General features: G+C 32.8%; 2 protein-coding genes across 5 annotated transcripts in view; both read right to left on the bottom strand.

Moving 5' to 3' along the window:
* The window catches only part of LOC143241789 (voltage-dependent calcium channel subunit alpha-2/delta-2-like), an 89,688-nt gene that overhangs the window by 55,790 nt on the left and 11,299 nt on the right, over positions 1-22,599 (bottom strand). For all 4 annotated transcript variants that reach the window (XM_076485022.1, XM_076485024.1, XM_076485021.1 and 1 more), the window contains 5 exons: positions 14,385-14,456; positions 13,900-13,961; positions 10,160-10,230; positions 8,629-8,677; positions 3,877-3,965 (listed from right to left, as the gene is read on the bottom strand). In XM_076485022.1, coding sequence (XP_076341137.1) covers positions 3,877-3,965; positions 8,629-8,677; positions 10,160-10,230; positions 13,900-13,961; positions 14,385-14,456 — 343 coding nt within the window. The remainder of the gene's footprint in view (positions 1-3,876; positions 3,966-8,628; positions 8,678-10,159; positions 10,231-13,899; positions 13,962-14,384; positions 14,457-22,599) is intronic.
* LOC143241992 (uncharacterized) lies at positions 340-2,173 on the bottom strand. The gene is made up of 2 exons (XM_076485335.1): positions 2,155-2,173; positions 340-1,485 (listed from the first exon to the last, which is right to left on the bottom strand). The coding sequence occupies exons 1-2, from the start codon at positions 2,171-2,173 to the stop codon at positions 728-730; spliced, it is 777 nt and encodes a 258-aa protein (XP_076341450.1). The 3' UTR covers positions 340-727.

Here is a 22,599-nt window from a genome sequence, read left to right as displayed (position 1 = left end):
TTGTATGAGATTGTGTACAGTTATATTTCTTGAGAACATTATTTCCAAGAAATGAGATGAATTGTAATATTTTATTCAATCCCATTTTTCATGTTTGAACATACTTTTCACTGAAGACTTTGGTTAAAAGTAATATTTCTTGTCATGTGTAAAGAACCTTTTCTAAGGTTAAAAACTTCATCTTTCATGGGTTTGACCAAAATATTTACATAATTATAAAACAGATCTTACAACTTATAAACAATGAAATATAAGAATATATCAATATTATAATGTTTCTACAATGTATTTTCTTTATTTTTGTTTGCATCTTTCAAACTTCTGAAACATTTTAATTTCCTAATTTTTCAAACCAAAATACATAGTTTACACACCATACTAAGCTGAATTTTCAGCTTTTTCTCAACATTTAAACAATCTCAAGGATTAACACTCAGGTATATTTTATATTATATATCAATACACTTGTTTGAATAACAAAGTACAGCTGAAATTAACCATAAACATTATAATGCCATTCTATGGCTTATTGACACTGAAACTCCAAACTTATCTAGTCGGCGTGGAATTTATAGTTGTGATAATAATAATATGAAACACAAACGTCCAGATTTTGTTTTTACTTCGTTTGTATTTTTTAAACGTTCACGATTTAAAACTGTAATTTAAGAATTATTACTTTATTTTGACTTAATTAACAACGATTCTGTAGTTTCACCTTCAGGTGTCATTTTTCTTGAGACGTAAGAAGTTTATCTCGCTTATGTATCTTCATATGTTTGGACAAGTGGTCGGACCTAGAGAACCGTTTCTCACATACCTCGCAGAAGTAGGGTTTAATACCGGAATGAGACCGGTTGTGCCGAGCAAGTTCATCAGAACGGGAGAATCTCCAAACACAACTGGGCCACTGACAAACAAAGGGCTTTTCACCAGAATGTCGTCTTAGGTGAGCTTGGAGGTGAGAACGTTTGGAGTATATTTTGTTACACCCTGCATAGTGGCACTGAAAGTCTCTTGAAAATCCCGTAGAGGATGGTGGAGGACTGAACTTTACGGCGTTGGTTCTTTTCACGAGTATGTTATGTGAATGAAGAGATTGATTCATATTCCTAGTTTTACTACCAGAGAGCAATTCCTGGTTAGTTTTGAGCTTTTCTTCTGGACATCCGGACATTAAAGTATTTAATCCTACTCCTAGGACGACTAATTCATCTTCACACTTTCCAAACTTGGCGACAGATTCTGAATAGGAATCCAGATCAGATCCGGGACTGTTAAAAGTCCCAGCAGAAGCATCACTGAACATACATAAAGAACTTATAACACTGGAATCTTCTCCATGGTTCAGGGCTCCATTACACCTGCGGGTCAACAATCCTGAGTGATCCCAGCATTGAAATAATGGGTCATAATCAAAACAGCCGGTAGAAGTCGCTGGAGTTATGGTATTTCCTCTAGACTTTCTGGAATTCCTGTAGGCGACTGACAAATTAGGTAATTTAAATAAGTGTCGTTTTTAAGATTTTCTAGTGAACATGGTATGTTACTAATGCTGAAATCACCGTCTTCGTTAGAAGAGTTTAGTGTATACAGAGTGAGACATTCTCGCTCCAAGCTGGAAGACAAAGGAAAACATTCTTCCATATTCTTCCACGTATCAAAATGTTCTACAAGAGTGTTTATTACAGTGTGTGACAAGCAGGCTCAGACGAAGTGTCAATAATTCCTAGTCATGCAGCGTCACTAGCGTGATGAATCTTAAAGTCCGTTGTATAGGTTTAGTTGTAATGATTCCAATAGCAATGATACTGGTGTTAAGTAAAGGCTCATTTTTAGGTAGAAGCTACTTAGATAAGAAAACTATATAAAACCACACAGATTGGTAATTATTTTTGAATCCTGACTTAAGAGCAAGCACCTGTAGTTTTAAGTGGCAACTCTTTTAGCCAATTTTACCCAAATGTGTAGAAATAACTCTATTTAAAACCATTTTATGTGGCACCTTGTCAAATGCTTTTTTAAAATCCAGATACACCAAGTCTGCACTCTTAGATGAGCAGTAACCATTTTGAAGGATGTCAAAACAATGTTGTCAATGCAATAAAATCCAAAATTTTGTCAAATGACTTTTTGAAGCATCTTTTAACAGACTTTCCAAAACTTTTCCCATGATTAACTTAAGACGAATGGGCCTATAATTACTGGGACAACTTTTATTATCTTCCTTTCAGATAGGAGTGACATTAGCTAATTTCCAATTTGTTGGTACTTTTCCACTATTAAAGGACTTGTAAAAGATTGTGGCTTCCAATCTTTTAAAACCCTCAGGGATGTATTATGTGGTACAAGAACCTTAACAATACTTTAACTTTCCAGTCTTATTTTAACCAGCTCAGAATTTATGCAGTCGTCTTGTTCAACTTTGTTTTCATCTGTCGATTGTTCAAGATGAGGAACACTGCTTAGGACGTATTAGCAAAAACTAAAGAGAAAGCAGAATTTAATAACCCAGCCATCAGACAGAAGCCTTCCTTTATCATCTGTCCACATTCTAATATTTTAAAAAAACAGAAGCCTTCCTTTATCATCTCTCAAGAGCCTGTCCATATTCTAACATTTTAAAAATAATGTTACTCTTCCTTTTTATGTCTTCATTCAACCTTTTCTCACACATCCTTTGTGATGTTTTAATTTACTGTTTGACCAACTTTACTGATCTTCTATAATTGTTTTCAAATCTCTTATAATACCATTCAATCTAAATCTCATAAATTTGTGATGATTTTCTTTAATTTTATCTCTTATACTCTTTGTGAACCAATTTAGTTATTTAATTACAGCCACCATATTCTTTTTGTAAGTAATATATTTGTTTTGAATATTGAAATATTTTTTCATATTTGCTCAGTGTCTTCAAATAACTCAGCAGCCAAATTTACAACAGGTAATTCTTGCTGCATTCTTTACAAGTTTGCTTTTTTGAAATTTGAAATCAAAATATCATTATTCCTGTTTTCCATACACAGCAAAACATCAAACCTAATACAGCAACGATCACTTGTAACTAGGTGTTCCCCAATTTCCACCATCTCAACAATTTCTATATTAAAAGTTAACAATAAATTTAAAATAGTATTATTTCCAGTTGGTGAAGAAATCCATCTTGAACTGTTTCCAGAAACGTCCCTTCCACATGGCTTGTCTGTAACATTTCCCAATCAATGTCTGAAGTTAGAATCACCCACAATTATGACTTTATTAACAGATGAAATCTTACTCCCACTAATTTCATCAGTTTCAACTGGTATAACAAATTCCTACTAAGAGCAAATTCTTCCCTTGTTATCCATTAACAGAAACCAAATACATTTGTATTCCTTACTATTATTCTTAATATTCTCAACTTCAACTTGATGTAACTCACACTTTATATACAGAGCCACTCCTCCCCATCTCTTTACTACTTTGTCCTTATTAAATAATCTATAAATGTATATTTCAAATAAATTTCTGTTATAAAAATAACAAATGCAACCACACCAGTTTCAGAAGCTAAATTATTTTCTAGGTTTAAGATATCGATGTGTTCACAGAAAACTTTGGTATGTTAGTATGTTCAAATCCAAGTGATCACTAGATGTGCCTTTAGTCAGGTTCAAGGTAGGGTTAAAATTAGTGTAAATAAGAATATTAACAAATCATTTGTAGCTAATAAGTAAAAACTGTTTCAAAACAATTAATTTACATTTTTTGGCCAAAAACAAGAACAAAAAATAAAAATGGTGGAAGAAATGTTTTGTTTATTTCAATTATTATCTTCATTCTTATTACTTAAATAGTATTTTGAAAGAAAAACTGAAAGTTTCATCTTACATTTACTAGGTTGGCTTTTCAATGTAGCTGAAAGATTCTGCTGAGCTACAGTTTGGTTGCCTTCTATGATTTCATCCCAACAGAAGGGCCTGTTTTCCAAATATAATTAATACTTAAAGATGGATTTAAGCAAAACATGCACTTATACTTATAATATATATATGATATATAATATGATATATATGATACATATGATATATATATATATATAATATGATATATATGATACATATATAATATATATATGATACATATTATATAATATATATGATACATATTATATAATATATATATGATATATATGATACATATGATATATAATATGATATATAATCTCCTACAATTTTCCCTTACTTCCCACCACTTCTGCCATTATTTTATTTTTATCTTTATAAATACTGGTTAGATGTTTTACAATTTTATCACTCTTTGGTACGAACTAAACCTGGCACCACATCTCTTGGTTATGACTGGCTAGTTCTGAAGGCTAACTCACATTGAATATACAGTTTATGTGACTCTGACATTCATGCCTATACATTTCATTTCAGTTATTAAACATAACCCTTTAGTCTCTTGAACAAGAACAGTGAATAGCTCTCAAGTTTTAAATCTCGTCCAAAACGTTACAACAAAAGTGATAATATTAAAACCACCAAATGATATATATTCATTTATCATGATGTGACTTGGAGTGTACAAACACAGTACTACTGACTGAGATATCATGTGTTAACATTTTCCTTATTTAAAATATATTTCAGATACTTATCTCTTTGTGTGATAAAAAACCTACAGCCTTGTGTTACTTATGTGAAGAGTTCTGTATACAACACAAGCCTTAACAATTTTTAAAATATTGTCCTATCAAATTATGAACTTATATAATATCAAGCTTTAATTCATTAACTATGCTTTCATGCCAAGTTTATTTATATAAATTTAGAAATTGAATGTAACCATATAATATGTGCACTATAATGTGATGTACTGACACTGAGAGTTAATCCTGGTATTTAACAAAACCCACATGTCTACCATAAAACAAGGTAAAATCTATCAAATAAGTGCTATCATAAACTATAGAAAATGTATCTTCACATTACATATTTCAAGAATCAATTTGACAATAACCTTAATCAAAGTTCAAACTGAAATGTTTAGAATTTATTTAAAGTCCAAAAATTAATAAAAGAAAGACTGCATTATGAATTAAAATTTTAAAATAATAATCACACACACGTTAAGTTCTTAAAACAATATATTTTAATAGAGTTCAGAGTTCAAAGGAAAGTGAAAGCCTTTTTTTTTAAACTACTTCTCATAGGGATTACTTTTCAAGGAAGATATGTTACCCTCCTATTGGCAGAGAGCTGCTGTTTAAATCTTAAATCATCAACTGATGCTGCTATCTACAACATTTCCACTGTTGATTATGTAACAGACTGCACAATATACATGGACTGGGAGCTTGGTTTCTAAACAGAACTTTTCACAGTAACAGTATTTGATCTTTGTTGTGTACAAGTATACGTTCCTGAAATATACTCACCTATACTCACAGTTCACAACACATTTATTTATAACACTGTTAACAACTGACACTCAATGTGTAAATGATAGTAAATTATCATACCGTTAATGACTGACACTCAGGGTGTACAAGATATTTACTTATCATACTGTTAACAACTGACATTCAGGGTGTACAAAATATTTTCTTGTCACACCGTTAACAAATGACATTCACCGTGTACAAGATATTTACTTGTTACACTGTTAACAAATGACATACAGGGTGTAAAAGATATTAAATTATCACACTGTTAAGAAATGACATTCAGGATGTACAAGATATTAAATTATAACACTGTTAACAAATGACATTTAGGGTGTACAAGATATTTACTTATCATACTGTTAACAACTGACACTCAGGGTGTATAAGGTATTTACTTATTACACTGTTAACAGCTGATACTCATTATATATGTAAAAACAGCTGATATGGGTAAAGAAAGCACTGGAGGAGCCAACAATGTTTCGACCTTCTTTGGTCATCATCAGGTTTACAAAAAAGAACGGGTTACTGACCAAGAGCTGACCAAATGTTTGAAGGCATCTGTGTAATTGAGTGTAGGAATGTAGAGGGCATGCTTAGATGTTGGATATATTTATTAATATAGGTATAAAGGTATTCCTTTGTATTGGTTTATTTTGGGCTTGAGTTGTTGTATAAGTAAGGCTTCTTTAATTTTGCATTTGTTTATGTTTGTTTATTTAGCATTTGAGTGTTTTCTATGGTTATGTTGTGTTTATATGACTTGGAGTGTTCAAAAACGTGTGAAAGTGACTTTTTGTGTTTTCTGAATCTGGTTTCCATTTTTCTACTTGTTTCTCCAATAATGAAGTCATAGCAGTTATCACATTGTATTTTATAAATAATGTTGGTGTGGTGTTTGTCAGTGTAGTTTTTACATAGTATAGACCTTAGTTTTGTACCTGGTTTTTCAATAAATTTGGTATTAACTGGGATGTCATATTTTGTTACTAGTTTTTCCCAAATGTTGGCTATATTTCTGCTGATGTCGGAAATGTATGACATGCAGCCGTATATGGTTTCCTGATTTTTTAAATCCTGGGGTATATTTACTTTTGTTAGTTGATTTTGCTTTTTGTCTAGGTGTGTGCGTATAATGTTGTGTATGGTTTGTGGAGGAAATGTGTTGCTGTTGATGAAGTATTGTTTTAATTTGTCTAATTTGTCGTTAATTTTATCTGGTGAGCATAATTTTATGGTTGTTTATTTAATTTCTTAGTATGTTGAGTTTTTGTTTTGTTTCATGTGCTGAGTCCCAAGGAATGTATAGTCCAGCATGGGCGATATTTTGGTGGATTCCTGCTTTAAAATTGTGTAGCGGTACTTGTAATTTTGAGGTTAAGAATTTTGATTGCTTTCTTCCTGTTCACATGTGAAATTAATGTTGGGATATATAGAGTTAATGTGATTGAAAAAAATTAATTTAAGTGTGTGTTCTTTAGATGTAAATCCCTCAGTCGTGTCATCTACATATCTGTACTAATATAGTGGTGGATGCAATGGTATGTTAATTGCTTGCATTTCAACTTGTGTCATAAAAATATTGGCTAGAACTGGTGATACTGGGTTGCCCATGCTTAGGCCATTTGTTTGCATATAGTTATGGTTGTTGAACAAGAAGTTTGTTTTCATCATGGTGAATTCTATGAAGGTTGCTAACTGGTTGCTGGGAATGTCTATTGATGGGTTAGGGTCGTGGATATAAAGTTTTAAGGCTATCTTGTAGGTTTTAGTGGTTGGGACTTCTGTAAAGAAGGATATGACATTAAAACTGGCCATTAAGGCTTCATGATTAAGTTGATTAAGGGTTGAAATCGGGTGACTGTGATGGCCACTCCAGAACGCTTATATGGTTCCTCTGCAACCAGTATCGCACATATTTCGATGTGTGTTTAGGGTCATTGCGTGCTGGAAGATCCAACGACGCCCAAGCCGCATGTTCCCGAGCATCATTCTTGATATAAGTGCCTAATATATCAACGTACTCTTCTTTTTTCATGATTATATTGATGCAGCGAAGGCTGTCTACACCAGAAGAGCTGAAGAAACCCCATAGCATGATCGAGCCACCTTTGTGTTTAACTGTAGGGACGGTGTTCTTTGGAAGATTTCGTTCTCCCCTTCTTATGGAAAATATGGTGAACATCATTGTGGCCGAAAAGCTCTATTTTAGTCTTGGTTGACCAAAGAATACTCTTCCAATAGGTAAAGGGTTTATCTACATACTTTCTTGCATACCTCAATCGTGTTTTTAAATGAACAGGCTTTAAATATGGAGTTCTACGAGGATGGCATGGTTTGAACCCAGGAGAGCATAACATGTTCATAGCTGTAGAGGTGCTTACTTCAACCCCATTTTCCCTTACCAGTTATGTCATTACGTGTTAAATGAGAGTTCCTACTAACTTCTCTGAAAACCTTCCTCTTGGTTCTCTCTGGAATTTTGGTGGAGCATCCGGAACGAGGGAGGTTAGAAGTTGATCCTGTAAGCTTAAACTTAGCAATTATGCTTTGAACAGTAGATTTCGGCTCATTAAGTTGTACAGCAATACCGAAAAGGAACACACGAGACTTGTATTTTACAATAATTCAGTTCTTTAAATCACTGGACCGTTGTTTCCTGTTTGCCATGATGATCAAACAGATAATGACAGAGACGGCACTAAGTTGCCGGAAGTATATTTTTTGCTGGCTAAATTCCAATAATTATGAACCCAGTGTCTAGTTCTGGAATGATATAATGTAGTTTATTCGCCAAACTAAACAAAATATTTACAGGAATATCAGTTTTTTCACACGTTCTAAACTGTACAAACACTTTCTGCTCCTCCTATTTTTGGTTATTTGTTTATAAACAGTTTATTTGTCATTTAATTTACATAAAAATTTATGTAGATGTGTGTTAGTATGATATTAATGATATATTATACTTCTGGTAGCCTACTCGTGATGCTTTTTGAGTGATGAGCAAAAAACCACTTGGGACGCAGGGGTACAAACATTTTCTGTCATAACTCTACAAGATATTTACTTATCACACTGTTAAGAACTTACTTTCAGGGTGTACAAGATATTTTCTTATCATACTGTTAACAATTTACATTCAAGGTATACAAGATATTTATTTACCACACTATTAACTATTTACGTACCAAGGTGATATTAACACTCCTTCCTTTTCTGCTTCATTTAGGTCCTGTCCTAAGTACACCAAGAGATATCATTATATTAATAAAATAATTCAAAAAACTGATCAGTTAAGAATACTGTGTAAAGACACAAAAATCAACATACACATTTGTAAGAACTATTAATTTAAAAAATACAAGTGTAGCATTAAAACATTTACATACTTGTTACATAAAGTAATCATTATAGAAATATGAAAGTCGTATTTCATTAGTAGAATAAGGTTTAATTGGTTAGATTTAATAGCAAAATAAAAAGAAAGATTTTTAAGCATTATAATGAATTACAAAAACACTGTTTCCACTTGTTCATTCCAGGTTGATTTAATTTAATTTTAGTAAACAGTCTTTAAAACTGTTGTATGCTACTGACAAATAAATTATTCTTCATACTATTAGTAAACACAGTCTTTAAAACTGTCATATGCCACTGACATATAGATTATCGTTCATACTTTTAGTAAACACACAATCATTAAAACTGTCATACGCCACTGACATGTAGATTACTGTTCATACTTTTAGTAAACAAACAGTCTTTAAAACTGTCGATGCCACTGACATATAGATTATTGTTCATACATTTAATAAACACACAGTCTTTAAAACTGTCGATACCACTGACATATAGATTATTGTTCATACTTTTAATAAACACACAGTCATTAAAACTGTCATATAGATGACATGTAGATTATTGTTCATACTTTTAGTAAACACACAGTTTTTAAAACTGTCGTATGCCACTGGCATATAGATTATTGTTAATATTCTCAGTAAACATACAGTATTTAAAACTACCTTAGACATAATGATCCTGACGGTAAAACTTTAATCAGATACAATATAAAACACAGTAATCTTTTTGAGAATTCATGTGAGTAGTATCTAAAAGCTGTTTCTTACCCATGTGTTGTGCATGTGATCATACTGTGACTGATGAATATTTTTGTTAAAATTCAATATGTTTGTTGGTGTGAGATGCTTAGAAATCTGACATGGTTAAGTCTGAAGCTCATTAACATGTATTCCTTAGTGATATCATATGGTTAGGTGTACAATCCCACTGGTGTGAGATCCTTAGAAATCTGACATGGTTAAGTCGGAAGCTCATTAACATGTATTCCTTAGTGATATCATATGATTAGGTGTACAATCCCACTGGTGTGAGATCCTTTGAAATCTGACATGGCTAAGTCTGAAGCTCATTAACATGTATTCCTTAGTGATATCATATGGTTAGGTGTACAATCCCACTTGTGTGAGATCCTTAGTAATCTGACACGGTTAGATATATAATACCATTAGTGCAAGTTCTTCAGTAATTTGATATGGTTAGATATACAATGGCATCAGTGTAAGCTCTTTAATAATCTAATATGGTTTGAAGTGTGTTATTAATTTTAGCAAATGATATTGTTAATAAACAGGAAATACAATACTGTTTCTTTCTCATACATTCGCTAGTTGGTTTAACAATCACAGTTTAAATTACCTCCTTTTGTCAAATTCATTCCTTTTGCCTCTAAGTGGAAGTTTCTGTTTTCAGGAAGCACTATTGCCACACTATTGAATAAAAAATAGTAACCATAAACTTGAAACAATCTTTTAGAAATCATATTATTAAAAAACTATACAGAATGATATATTAAAAAATAATATCAAAAACATTACCTAGCTGAAGAATTTCACCACAGAAGAGTATAAATAAACTGTTGAACTTTAATTAGTTTTACAACTCAACTTTTGCTAGAATTGAAATGTAGACTAATTAGGTTCCATTAAACTTAATTAACATTGTAACAGAAACTTACAGCCTAATCTTAGCTGTTCTCCTTATTTCTGGTTACTTAAGAGAAAATGAGATGTGTAACACTTTTCTAAACACTGATAACTGCTGTAAAAATACAACCTTCTAAACAACAGGTGTTACTGTGTGTCACATGGTACCTCTCTAAATACTGATAAATGTATTAAAAACACAACCTTCTAAACAACAGGTGTTACTGTGTGCTGTATAGTACCTGTCTAAACACTGATAACTGGATGATAAAATACACATATATATGTAAAAATGGCTGGTATGGGTAGAGAAAGCACTCAAGGAGAAAACAACGTTTCGACCTTCTTTGGTCATTGTCAGGTTCACAAAGAAAGAAAGGATTAGTGACTGGTAGCTGACCACAAGTTTGAAGGCAGCTGTGTAATTGAGTATAGGAATGTAGAGGGTGTGCTTAGATGTTTGATTATATTTATTAATATACATATAAAGATGTTCCTTTGTATTGGTTTATTTTGAGCTTCAGTAGTTGTATAAGTAAGGCATCTTTAATTTTGCATTTATTTATGTTAGTTTCTTTATTTAGTATTTGGGCATTTTCTATGGTTATGTTGTGTTGATTTGATTTGCAGTGTTTAAAAACGTGTGAAGGTGATTTTTTGTGTTCTGTGAATCTGGTTTCCATTTTTCTACTTGTTTCTCCAACATAGAAGTCGTGGCAGTTATCACATTGTATTTTATAAATAATGTTGGTGTGGTGTTTGTCAGTGTAGTTTTTACATAGTGTAAACCTTAGTTTTGTGCCTGGTTTTTGAATAAATTTGGTATTAACTGAGATGTCATATTTTGTTACCAGTTTTTGCCAAATGTTGGTTATTTTTCTGCTGATGTTGGGAATATATGATATGCAGCCATATATGGTTTTGTGATTTTTTAAACCATGGGGTATATTTACTTTTGTTAGTTAATTTTGCTATTTATCTAGGTGTGTGCATGTAATGTTTTCTACGGTTTGTGGAGAAAACTTATTGATTTTTATAAATTACTGTTTTATTTTGTCTAATTTGTCATTAATTTTATCTGGTGAGCATAGTTTTATGGTTGTGTTTATTTGGTTTCTTAGTATGTTGAGTTTTTATTTGTTTCATGTGCTGAGTCCCAAGGAATGTATAGTCCAGTATGGATGATTTTTTGGTGGACTTCTGTTTAAAATTGTGTATTGGTTCTTGTAATTTTGAGGTGAAGAAATGATATGTGATTGCTTTCTTCCTGTTCACATGTGAAGCTAATGTTGAGATGTATAGAGTTAATGTGATTGAAAAAATTAAGTGTGTGTTCTGTAGATGTGAATCCTGCAATCGTGTCATCTACATATCTGTACCAGTATAGTGGTGGATGTAATGCTGTGTTAATTGCTTATGTTTCAACTTGTGTCATAAAAATATTGGCCAGAACGTGTGATACAGGAATACACAACCTTCTAGACAACAGGTGTTACTGTGTGTTGTAAAATACCTGTTTAGACACTGGTAACTGGATCATATAAATAACACAACCTGCTAAACACAGGGTGGTCAGTGTCGGACGTCCACACTACTCACCGAGCAACCAAGACGTGCTGATATCTCTGCTATCATGCTGTTCAAGACGCAAGGACAAACTATGTCAGTTACACCACCAATCTTGATGGTTTACCGCTGCACCTTATGCCACTACAAGTTGCCACGTTCATCGCCCAAGCCAAGGCAGGGGCAACCATCAACCCTTCCAGGACCCGAATCGCCGTTGGGCAGGATTCTCATCCAGCCCTCTACACCTGCTGATCAAGTATATATATGTCAACCATAGAACACTGAAATTAAAGTTCGATGTTCCTGCCCTAAAAGTCCTGTCAGCCTTTTCTCTGTGTTCCTCACGGGCATTGACCCAACCATTCAACCAGAAAAAATCAAACGAGCCATAGAATGTAAAATCCAGGCCATGGTACATGCTGTACATTGAATTTTCTCGACACACCAACCTGCCTACTTACTTCATGAAGATAGTGACAACCTCGAAGTATAGTGTTGACTGTGTTTTACTTAATGGGTGTTACTATCACATATTTCACTTCAGTGCCAAACACCCGTATTGCTGACCTCTCGACTTGTGGTCTAATAAATTGCCCAGACAATCAGTGAACAACTTTCAACTGTAAACTACAGAAATACTGATAAGTCCAGAATCAACCAGGAAAAACAAGAAAGCAGATTCAGGCAACTCAACTTCGATGCTGACAACATCCACTGCTAGCAACATGTCAAGACTTAACAATCCAAAGAAGACAAGCTATAGTTCCTGCCAGACCTCAGTTCCAGCTTCATGGAACACAACCACCAACCAGACTCAGACCATTCACTTTACAACTATCGATGTGTTAGTTCAAACAGAGAACCAGTCCACAATCATTCAGAAGACACAAATGAAAATTGCAAGAAGAAACAAATCATCCCAGACGGATAAAGAACAATTTCCCGAAGAAAAACAGCAAGTTAACTCACCACCAGACTCATGTTTTTCTCCATCAACTCTGGGCATCAGGTGTGAATGCAAGTTCAACCTGAAGTTCCTACCTGTTCTACAGCTAGTAGTTTTCCAAGTTACAACCAGCCACTTCTATACTTTTGCCTTAATCCACTTGCTTCCTTTTTCATTCTAAAATGTATTAATAATCATGATTTTTCTTTCCAGATACTTTTGGGCACGGTCTAAGTCAAGTTTTTGGCTCACAGGCCATGAAAGTGGGTTTTTCCGGGGTACTTCTGTTCCCAACCTCACCCCCCACACCCACCTAAATCTCTGGTATTGGATCTTTAGATTCCAGCCAAAGCAACGTCCTTGCCTGGCCCCGAGTGGTGCCGTTTGAGTTAATGTTTCATATCTTCAGGCTATTCTGATAATGGGCTCTGGCATGGCTTACTTCCCTTATGCCTCCTTTGTCTCACTCTCCTTTCTTGTGCGTCAGTTTCGTACTGTCCTACCTCACTTCATCACCTTAAACAAGCCAAAGAAAAACAGGTAAACACCCAGTTTAATAATCTTTCACATGAGGGGACGAAGAGGAATTACAACGTTCCTAACCACCCCTTTGGGGAGAGAATTCATCAGACTTCTCTCTCTAAACTAAACCCCTGCCAAGTTTGTTTACTGTGTGTTGTATAGCCTGTCTAAACACTGATATCTGGATCATATAAATGCACAACCTTCTAAACAACAAATATCATTTTTACACATGTGCAAGGTGATTGCAAAACACAAAAACAATATAAAGAGATTCACACAACTCTTTGGTTAGTAAAGTTTTTCACACATCTTGTTAGCAATGCTAACATTCCTTTTGAAGTGATACATATATGAATTATCATATACACACTGTTTGAACAAATGGAATTTTGTTAAAATTAGATTTTACTCACCTGAAGGTAGTTTGATCAACTGGAGTGTAGTAATATCTTAATCGTTGTGGAATAATGCATTTCTATAAAGAAATATGACCAACATTAACTTACAAAAGATGTGAGGGGGCTGCTAAAACACATAAAACAAATTATGTCAGGTTAATTCAACCAAACCTTCGTACTAAACCTAAACTATCACCTAAATCTATAATGTAATTGTGATTCCATTATAAACAGAACTTATTCAAAATGTAAAAGTGGTCAGCTGTTCTGCAATCACACAGTAATAATGAAATATTATATGAGGACAATATATATTGAAGAAAGTAAAATTACCATTAGTCAACACTGAAAACAAAAAGTTAAAAAAGAAATTTAAATTTAAACAAAGATATAATAGTGTAAAACTAACAGTGGAAGAAAAACAGAAAAAAATCACTATTTTTAACTTGTATTTAATTCATATATACTAATAAAAATGTATTTATTTAATAAACACTCACTTTGTCCAACATCTTGATATAAACATCTAATGTAGCATTTCCTGATCTACGATCAATCATGTTATTACGAACCTGTGAAATCATAGAAGATTTATGTCAATAATGTTATTAGAAACACATTGAATCATAGAAGATTAGAAACACACTGAATCATAGCAACCTTATGTCAGTCATGTTATCAGAAACCTCTTGAATCATAGCAACTTTATATCAATCATATTATTATTAACTTGTAGAATCATAGCAACTTTATATCAACCATAGTATTATTAACTTGTAGAATCATAACAACTTTATATCAATCATATTATTATTAACTTGTAGAATCATAGCAACTTTATATTAATCATATTATTATTAACTTGTAGAATCATAGCAACTTTATATTAATCATATTATTATTAACTTGTAGAATCAAAGCAACTTTATATCAATCATATTATTATTAACTTGTAGAATCATAGCAACTTTATATTAATCCTATTATTATTAACTTGTAGAATCAAAGCAACTTTATATTAATCATATTATTATTAACTTGCAGAATCAAAGCAACTTTATATTAATCATATTATTAACTTGCAGAATCAAAACAACTTTATATTAATCATATTATTATTAACTTGTAGAATCAAAGCAACTTTATATTAATCATATTATTATTAACTTGTAGAATCAAAGCAACTTTATATCAATCATATTATTATTAACTTGTAGAATCAAAGCAACTTTATATTAATCATATTATTATTAACTTGTAGAATCAAAGCAACTTTATATTAATCATATTATTATTAACTTGTAGAATCAAAGCAACTTTATATCAACCATATTATTATTAACTTGTAGAATCAAAGCAACTTTATATTAATCATATTATTATTAACTTGTAGAATCAAAGCAACTTTATATTAATCATATTATTATTAACTTGCAGAATCAAAGCAACTTTATATTAATCATATTATTAACTTGCAGAATCAAAGCAACTTTATATTAATCATATTATTATTAACTTGTAGAATCAAAGCAACTTTATATTAATCATATTATTATTAACTTGTAGAATCAAAGCAACTTTATATCAATCATATTATTATTAACTTGTAGAATCAAAGCAACTTTATATTAATCATATTATTATTAACTTGTAGAATCAAAGCAACTTTATATTAATCATATTATTATTAACTTGTAGAATCAAAGCAACTTTATATCAACCATATTATTATTAACTTGTAGAATCAAAGCAACTTTATATTAATCATATTATTATTAACTTGCAGAATCATAACAACTTTATATTAATCATATTATTATTAACTTGTAGCATCAAAGCAACTTTATATTAATCATATTATTATTAACTTGTAGAATCAAAGCAACTTTATATTAATCATATTATTATTAACTTGTAAAATCAAAGCAACTTTATATTAATCATATTATTATTAACTTGTAGAATCAAAGCAACTTTATATTAATCATATTATTATTAACTTGTAGAATCAAAGCAACTTTATATTAATCATATTATTATTAACTTGTAGAATCAAAGCAACTTTATATTAATCATATTATTATTAACTTGCAGAATCATAACAACTTTATATTAATCATATTATTATTAACTTGTAGCATCAAAGCAACTTTATATTAATTATATTATTATTAACTTGTAGAATCATAGCAACTCTGTATCAATCATATTATTATTAACTTGTAGAATCATAGCAACTTTATATCAATCATATTATTATTAAACTTGTAGAATCATAGCAACTTTATATCAATCATATTATTACTAATTTTAGAATAATAGCAAATTTACCTCAGTTATATTATTATAAACCTGTGAAATCATAGGAGCTTAGTGTCTCAAATCTTCTCATACTCAGGATTATGGTGTCATAAACCTTACCTTAATCAGAGTTAACATCTAAAATGTTATATGGTTAGGCTTAGCAGTGAATTAAATGTAACTACAGATAATCTTGCATATAAAATGCATTAGAAGTATACAAAACTAAAATTTATGTATGTATGCCAGGACCAAATTGCATTTTCATTCTGAATTCTGGTTACCTGTAATAATATAATGTCTTGGAACAACATGAGACCTACACCTAAACTAAAACTATTAAAGAAATGAATTTTAAAAAGATGTTAAAAGTCAGCCATTATGATTCATATAATTATCAAGTTTTCCCTTACTCTCATTTAAATTTACTGCATCTACAACATTAAAAGGCAATCCATACCAAATACCAACTGCCAAAATAGTCTCAGATGAAGTTTACTCCTACCTTGCCAAAGTTTATATTTTTGCCCCATTGCACTATTATTCTTTCTTTTAAGTATAAAAATAATGCATAAACCCTACCAATTATTCATGACCAATGTCAATTAATTATGAACACTGCCAAATAATCATGAACACTACCAATTAATGATGACTACTATCAAATAATCATGACCACTACGAGTTAATCATGAACACTGCCAATTAATCATAAACACTACGAATTAATCATGAAAAATACAAATTAATCATGACCACTGCCAATTAATCATGAACACCACCAAATAATCATAAATACTACCAATTAATTATGAACAATACCAGTTAATCATGAACACTGCCAATTAATCATGACCACTAAGGATTACTCATGAACACTATGAATTTACAATGAACACTGCCAAATAATCATGAACACTACGAATTAATCATGAACACTGCCAATTAATCATGAACACTATGAATTAATCACGAACACCACCAAATAATCATAAATACTACCAATTAATTATGAACAATACCAATTAATCATGAACACTGCCAATTAATCATGACCACTGCCAATTAATCATGACCACTGCCAATTAATCATGAACACTGCCAATTAATCATGAACACTATGAATTAATCACGAACACCACCAAATAATCATAAATACTACCAATTAATTATGAACAATACCAATTAATCATGACCACTAAGGATTACTCATGAATACTATGAATTTACAATGAACACTGCCAATTAATCATGAACACTGCCAATTAATCATGAACAATACCAAATAATTATGAACAATACCAATTAATCATGAACAATACCAATTAATCATGAACAATACCAGTTAATCATGAACACTGCCAGTTAATCATGAACATTACCAATTCCCTTTAAAACATTAAATGCTTCAATGAGATCTTCAATAACTTCTTTTTCAAGAGAAGACAATCAGAGAGAATTTCCACCTATCCTGGTATGACAGCCCCTCCATCCCATGCACCATTATAGTAATTGTTATTTGAACTCTTACCAACAATTCAATGTCTTTCCTAAGGTGATAAGCCCAAAACTGAACACAATATTCCAGTGTGGCTGAACTAGTGACCTATAATTTATGTCATATAAAAAACTTGATACAGTAATGCTGGTCTTACTAATAATCAGTATAAAGATACAATACACACAATTCCTTATTTGTTTCTATCCTTATGAACATACTTTTCCACCCTTTGATGAACACAAAACAAAATTTACAATGCAACAGCCTCAACATACATATAAGTTTTATTTTAATGTTACATCAACAGGTACTATAATGTAAAATAGCTGAAAGGATTACTATCAGCCAAGAAACTGATTTATAAGAAATAAAACTTGAAATTTAATTCATAAGATTCCTATCATTAATCTTACAATACCTTTATTGTTAATTTACCTCATAATATCTTTGTTGTTAATTTACCTCAATAATATCTTTGTTGTTAATTAACCACAATAAATTATTTATCATAATAAATTGTTTGTTATTAATTCACATCAATAAATTCTTTGTTACTAATCTACTTCAATAACATCTTTACTCTTAATTACCTCATAATATCTTTATTATTAATTTACCTTAATATATGTTTTGTTAACTTACCTCATAATATCTTTGTTATTATTTTATGTTAATAATCTTTCTTGTTAATTTACCTCAATAATATCTTTGTGATTAACTTACCTCAATAATATCTTTGTTGTTAATTTACCACAATTATATCCTTGTGATTAACTTACCTCAATAATATCTTTGTTATTAATTTACAACAATATCTTTGAGATTATGGTTGGTTGGTTTGGTGTTTTATAGCACAAACCAACTAGGCTATCTGTGTCAAACATCTGGTAAAAAGTTAAAATTAAAGTAAAATTATTAAAATTCATGAAAGGAAATTAAATTAAAACAAAACAAAGTTTAAGTTTTGAATTAAAAACATGAATAGCATTAAATCCAATCTTTATATCTACTTTACAGTAGTAAGAGAAAAACTACAGTAGTAGAAGTTGTAAAGTGCTTTCTGTAGCAAAATTGCAATTATCATAACTCACCAGGATGACTAAGGGGTAGTTCAAACATCAGCTTTAGTCACCTGAAGTTAGCCTTTCAGTCCTGGTTTCAAGTTATTTGATGTTACAACCATTTTCTAATTTCAAATCAAACTAGATGTACTTTGATTCTTAAATGGGAATCACATTATAAAAGGTCTGATGTATAAATTAAAAACTTAATTAGTATTAAAAAGATTAATGGCCTCTAAAACACTAAAAACATTTCCTTGGGACAAAACATGTTTAAAATGTTGTCATCGTTGAGGGTCATAATGACAGCAAGACAGTAAAATGTGGCTTATTGTGACCTGAGTGTCACACAGACAACACACTGGTGCATCAGTCCCAGATAAAAGAAAAGCGATGAGATAAAACTGTGACCAATGCATAATCTAGTTAGGACAACTTCCTCTTTCCAATCCTTACAGAAGCAAGGCGGCCAAAGTCCAATAGAGGGATTTATTTGGAAAAAGCTTGTTTTCACATTGCTGACTCCATGTCGACTGGCAACTAGCATGGAGTCAAGCCTTGAATACAGGACCATAGTCCATGTACTGAACAGGTACAGCAGTGATTGTGCCAGAGCAAACAGATTTAGCTGAGGTGTCAGCAAGCCCATTCCGATGAATACCAACATGGCCCAGTATCCAGAAAAACTGGATAGAAATAGATTTTAAAGAGAAATGAGCCAGTCAGTTTTATTAGACTGCAAAACAATTTTTTTGAAAAGTTTTTGCTGATTGTGACAGGTACCTAATGGGTATGTACAAATACAGTTTTGGTTTTGCTTCATCCGTTAACTGTTGACCAGCAATAATGTATTTAATTGCTTTTATGTTTCTAATATGCTATTAAGTTCAACATAATTAAAAGTGTTTTGCTCCTGATTTTCATTTGTATTCAATGTCTAGTGCATCACGTTGCAGTGTCCAACAGTAGTCAGCATGAGTTGACAGATTCCAGTTGCCCTAATATAGTTTTTCCGTAGTACCAATGTCCTGGTGAAACTGAAGATTTCGATAAAACAGTATGTGATGGGCAAATTTGGATGTAATTTTCGTGATCAGCAGCCAAAATCTCTAAGGAACACTCAACAGTGTTCAAGAAGCAAAACTTTGTTGTGCAGTGTTATTGGTGAAAACCAGCGTGATTTCAGGGCCAGCAGAGAGCTAAGCAAGTCAGTATAAATAGTGTAAGTTGAGTATTGCTAAGCTTCTGTGTGATCTAGGGCAAAATAAATGGCATACAGTTCAGCATTGAACACAGAAACTGTAGAGGGGATTCTGTGAACAACCACCAAACCACAACAAACCATGGCAGAGCCCACATAGTCACCTGATTTTGAACCATCTGTATAAATAGGGATGGATGGATGGATGGTTCAAAAGATGTTCAGCAAATAACAGACAGTATTTCCAATTGGGAGTGTCTGGTTTTTTTTATGATGACTTAAAAGGTCATTTTTGGGAATTGTAATAAGACATGGTGGGATGGGCTGATCAGTGGATACAGAAGTGTTATCAAGGATAGATCCAATTCATCAGACTGCACCTGGACATGAAGGACAAATGGAACAATGGCAGAGCATTTATCCTGAAAAAGTATGGCCCACCGAGGAACACAACCCAAGGTGGGATGCTGTGGTAAGGATCAAAGTTTTGAGGCATACAGTAAAGACAGTTGGAAATGGTGGAGGTATAGAGGATGTTCATGAGATTCTTCCAACAAGCTCTGGACTTGAAAAGGGCAGAAAGCCCTGGTGTAGAGCCAAAGTCCATAATGATGAATGGGGTCCAACATTTTCAAGGCCGAGGTCCTTGCAGAGCCATAGACCAATGACCCATAGTTTAGTTTTGATCAAAAAAGAGCATGATATGTCTTTAGCACAGAACATCGATCCACTCTCCAAGTGGTAGAAGAGAGGACACAGAAGATGTTCAGTGCTCTTGTACATTTGACACATAGCTGCTTGATGTGTGGTATAAATGTCAGCTTGTGGTCAAAGATAAGCCCCAAGGACCACAGGTAGCATAATTTCACTAATACAGAGTTCAGGATTAGGGTGAATACCCTGTTGGCAGCAAAAATTGCATGCAAATGGATTTAGAGAGAGAGAAAAGTTAAAACTGTTTGCTGTGGTCCACTTCAGTAAATGATTTAGGGCAGTGTGTAGCTGCCACTCAATATACTTCAAGTTAGACGACTGACACGAGATGTGACGGTCATCGACATAGAGCCTGTTTGCAATAGAAAGAGAGAGTTGTTCAGTGATGGCATTAATCTTTATACTGAAAAGTATGACACTCAAAACACAGCCCTAAAAGATTCCAAGTTCCTGAAGAAAAGAACAGGAAAGTTTTGAACATATCTGAACGTGGAATCTCCTGTCCATTAAAAATGTTTCAATAAAAATGGGCAAATGGCTACGTAACCCATATATATGTAGGTCTTGCAAAATGCCATACCTCCAAGTTGTATCATAAGCCTTCTCAATATCAAAGAATACTGATACAAGATGTTGTCGTTTGAGAAAGAAAAACCTCACTGATTGGTGTTTCAAGTTGAATTAGGTGATCCATGGTGGAATGCTGTCATCGGAACCCACACTGGCAGGATGAGAGGAGGTTGTTTGATTCGAAAAACCAAACAAAATGAGCATTAACAATCCTCTCTAAGGTCTTACAGAGATAGCTCATCAAAGCAACTGGAATGGTTGTTTGGAGGCACCTTGGGATCCTTCAAGCTTAGAGGAAGTTGGACAATAGCCCAGAACCAGGCATCAGAAAAAACATTATCCTGCCAGATCCTGATAAAAACAAGCAGAAGAGAAGCAGGAGATAGGTGTCATTCAGCATCTCATAGTGTACATCATCAGGTCCAACAGATGTACTGCCAGACCAAAGAAGGGCCAATTTGAGTTCCTCCAGTGTAAAGGGATGATTATAGTCATAGAGACAATCAGTTTTAAAGGAAATAGGTGGCTACTCTGCCCGAGTTTTGATGGCTAAGAAGGTGGAGGATGAAATAGAAGTTTTAGATACCCAGCAAAAGCTTTAACCTAGAGTACCTGTGATGCTCCAGGTATCAGCGACTTCCTGACCATCAGAGAGCAAGATCTAGAGAGGGACAAAATTATATTGCCCACTGACTTTTCGAATCTTGTCCCATATGACTTTGGAACTGGTGATAGAAGATATGCTGGTTGTGAACTTAACCCAAGATTCCTTCTGACTTTGACATCTTACTTACTGAGCATGTGCACAGGCCTGCTGGAAAGTGATGAGATGCAAGTTGTGTGGGATACCTACAAAAAGTAGCCCAGGCTCGTTTTTGAGCTTTCTGTGCCATTTGGCAAGCAGGATTCCACCAAGGATGAGGATATCGTGGAAAACGTGTTGAGGTTTTAGGAATACATTGAGCAGCTGCCTGTATAATATAGTCAGTTACTGCTGCCACACAGTCGTTTATATACGGCTTAAAGACAACAGTAGGATCAAGTTCTACAAGAGCAGTGAAAGAGGGCCAGTTGGCTTGATCTAGTTTTCACTGGGGCACGCAGATTAGATGGCATCGACCATGGGTAATCTCTCTGAAAATTACAGAAAAATGATCACTGCTTCGTGGGTTATTGTTAAGCCTCCGTGAAATGTGGGAGAATAATGAAGCAGAGCAAACTGAGAGATCAGTAGCAGTAAAGGACTGACTAGGTGCATGGAAATAAGTAAAAGAACCAGCATCTGAGAGCATACGCTCTATGGAGCGACCTCTACCATCAACATCAGTACCTCCAGAGAGGGGATATGTACATTAAAGTCTCCCAGG

The sequence above is a fragment of the Tachypleus tridentatus genome, unplaced genomic scaffold, assembly GCF_004210375.1.
Source record: "Tachypleus tridentatus isolate NWPU-2018 unplaced genomic scaffold, ASM421037v1 Hic_cluster_1, whole genome shotgun sequence".
In the NCBI taxonomy this organism is placed as follows: Eukaryota; Metazoa; Arthropoda; class Merostomata; order Xiphosura; family Limulidae; genus Tachypleus; species Tachypleus tridentatus.
This window is presented reverse-complemented; position numbering and strand designations above follow the sequence as displayed.